This window comes from Notothenia coriiceps, unplaced genomic scaffold (assembly GCF_000735185.1).
Source record: "Notothenia coriiceps isolate Sejong01 unplaced genomic scaffold, NC01 NC01_scaffold00008259, whole genome shotgun sequence".
NCBI classification, from domain to species: Eukaryota; Metazoa; Chordata; class Actinopteri; order Perciformes; family Nototheniidae; genus Notothenia; species Notothenia coriiceps.
In genome coordinates, this window is record NW_011340960.1 from 1 (window position 1) to 2864 (window position 2864).

The 2864-nt window shown below is 41.8% G+C and overlaps 1 protein-coding gene across 1 annotated transcript; it reads right to left on the bottom strand.

Annotated features, from left to right (window-relative positions):
- Positions 1-199: 199 nt before the first annotated feature.
- Positions 200-1353, bottom strand: LOC104944500 (FERM domain-containing protein 6-like; the record flags this gene model as incomplete). The annotated part of the gene is made up of 2 exons (XM_010770041.1): positions 1176-1353; positions 200-523 (listed from the first exon to the last, which is right to left on the bottom strand). Coding segments are annotated over exons 1-2 (448 nt in total), but the record flags the coding sequence as incomplete, so codon positions are not given.
- Between the last annotated feature and the right edge of the window lie 1511 nt (positions 1354-2864).

Sequence of the window (2864 nt, forward strand, 5' to 3'; positions counted from 1 at the left end):
TAAGTTTTTCCGTATATATTTGCCAGTATTTTTTCTCTTGTAAATTTCACTTTTTTCCTGCAAACTTCTGAGTTTTCTCATATTTAGTTTTTCCTTGTAAATGATTGTGTTTTTCTCTTTTGAATTTTTCTTTTCTTTTTCTAGCAAATATTGTTTTCTGAATTAAATGTAAGAGTTGATTTGGGTGATTTAGTCTCACCGTCGTCTTCCAGGCGCTCCTTGCCGCCGCTCTCGATGCCGGAGGTGTTGGAGCTGCCGTGGCTCGTTGTGGAGGAGCTGCAGGTCCGAAGGGGTCGGTGCTGCCCCCCCGCCCTGCAGCTGTCCTGCCCCCCCGCCCTGAAGCTGTCCGCCTCGATGCCGGAGGTCTGCGAGCTGCCGTGACTCGTGGTGGAGCTTCGGTGGAGGCGTTTGTGGTGCTTCATGCTGCCGGCGCTGCTGCCGCTGGCCCGCGAGCGTTTATCCATCTGATCCATGTCCAGGTCCAGAGCGTCGCTGATGTACGACTCCCGGTACTGCTTCTTATCTGGGAGTCAAGATAATAACACGGTTCAGGATTTAATCATGTTCATTTATAAAACTTATAAACATTTTGTAAACCGCTAACTTTCTCTTCAATAAAATCCAATCTCCCCAAGTCTTTTTTTATGACAGTGATTTTCTTGTACCACTTAAATCTCAGAGCTAATCAAACTCTTTGTTTCTCTAACTAAACAATTTATTATCACAGACAATCAAGGTTATTCTATTAGAAATGTGGGACCTTATCTCAAGAATATGCATGTTTTTTCTTACTTTTTCTTGTAAATTTAGCAATACAAAAAAATCACAGAAAATCTATGTTTTTTTGTATATTTTTGAGTTTATTCTTGTATATTTAGCACTTTATTCTAAGACAAAATAAAATGTTATTCTCGTACATTTGTAGCTTAAATCTCAGAGAATAGCTTCGGTTTTCCAATCTGTGAGTATGACCCCTGGATCGTCTCCGTTATGTATTTCGTTTCTTACTTATACAGAGTCCTACAAGACCGATCAAGCACATTTTCTTTATATAACTCAATATCAAAAGTTTGCCTCAGAGGGCTTTACAGTCTGTGCAGAATATGACACCCTCTAACTCCTTTTCTGCACTCAAAGCAGACGATAAAAACAAATTCCAGAGTAATAAAGTTTACCTTCGTTCTCCTCGAGGCGGCGCACCTGTTTGAGCACCGGCTGCAGGTTCATGTAGAGCCGGTGGCTGTTGCTCAGCAACTGCAGGAGATGCCGGGATCTAATCGGACATCCGGTGTAGTACATCAGTTTACGAGCCGACGGGAGGCCGTCAGGGAGGATCTCAAACTTCTTACCCTGAAACACAGAGGGGAGAAAACACCCTTTTTAATCTCAGAAAAGTCCCTTTTTTTCTTGTTAAAATGTGAAATTATAGTCATATAAAATATTTATTTATTCATTCCCAAAACTTGACTTCCAATGTTGAAATGCAGCCTACGCCCTCCTCTACATCGTACACCAAAAACCCAGAAAATAAAAATCCCCTGAACGCATCATCTGCAACATCTGGAGTTCATTGAACCCCCCGCCCCCCCGCCCTGCTGGTGACGTGCATGGAGGAGAAACCACAGCCGACGGGAGGAAAGAACACGGAGCAGGAAAACAGGAAGTGTTGATGTTGAGCTGCAGCTTGATCCAAAATTAGGACGAAGTTCACCACAAAAACTCCCGGGACGTTACGAGACAATTACACCGTCTGCAGCCGTCACCTCGGGAATAGATCCAGGATTAAAGGAGTTCAGGAGGGTTTGGGAAAACTTGGATTCATCTCAGTCCTTTCAGGTCTCCCTAAAAATTACACGGATGTCCTCGCAAAAATCTGAGTTTGTAATCTTATTCCTGGGACGACTTGTTCTGCGTTTCACCGTGGTCTCAGGACATGCAAACGTTTGGCAAATAAGTCGGGTAACGTTTGAAAAAAAGAAACATGACATGTTTGACTGCTGTTGTTTCACACATGATGTTAATGTGAGAAGCACATGGTCATAGATAGATTTGATATCATATTTTGAGATTTTAAAATGCAGATTCAATAAATCCTACTCTCAGTTTTGTCTCATTTTGAAAGACTTTAAAGACCTTGCACACGGCACTGTTTATTTTCTATGTTTTTTGAGCACATTTCTGAGATGAATGTGTTTAAATGTCTTTTTATATATTGTTTCTTTTGCATCTTCTTTCGTTTTAAATGCTCCATGTAAAGCACTTGAATGTTCAGGTTGCTGAAATGTTTGCTATAAGTAATCTTACCTCATATATAACAATTAATTGTGTTAAATGAAATAAGATAAGAGTCAGAGGAGTTGGTTTTTGTGCAGCAGCGGTGATAATGACCTCTGCATGGTGATGAATAAACTCCTGCAGTAAACACGAGTCTTTAGAGAGAAACGGAAAGAAAGTGAGCGTCCACAGAAACAGATCAAATAAATAAATGAGCAGAGGGGAGGAAATACTGCTGCTGAATGTGTGTGTGTGTGTATGTGTGTGTGTGTGTGTGTGTGTGTGTGTGTTTGCGTGTGTTTGTTTTTGTGTATGTGTGTGTGTGTGTGTGTGTGTGTGTGTGTGTGTGTGTGTGTGTGTGTGTGTGTGTGTGTGTGTGTGTGTGTATGTGTTTGTTTGTGTGTATGTGTGTGTGTGTGTTTGTTTGTGTGTACGTGTGTGTGTGTGTGTGTGTGTGTGTGTGTGTGTGTGTGTGTGTGTGTTTGCGTGTGTGTGTTTGTGTGTGTGTTTGTGTGTGTTTCTTTGCGCGTGTGTGCATGTGTGTGTGTGTGTGTGTGTGTTTGTTTGCGCGTGTGTGCTTGTGTGTGTGT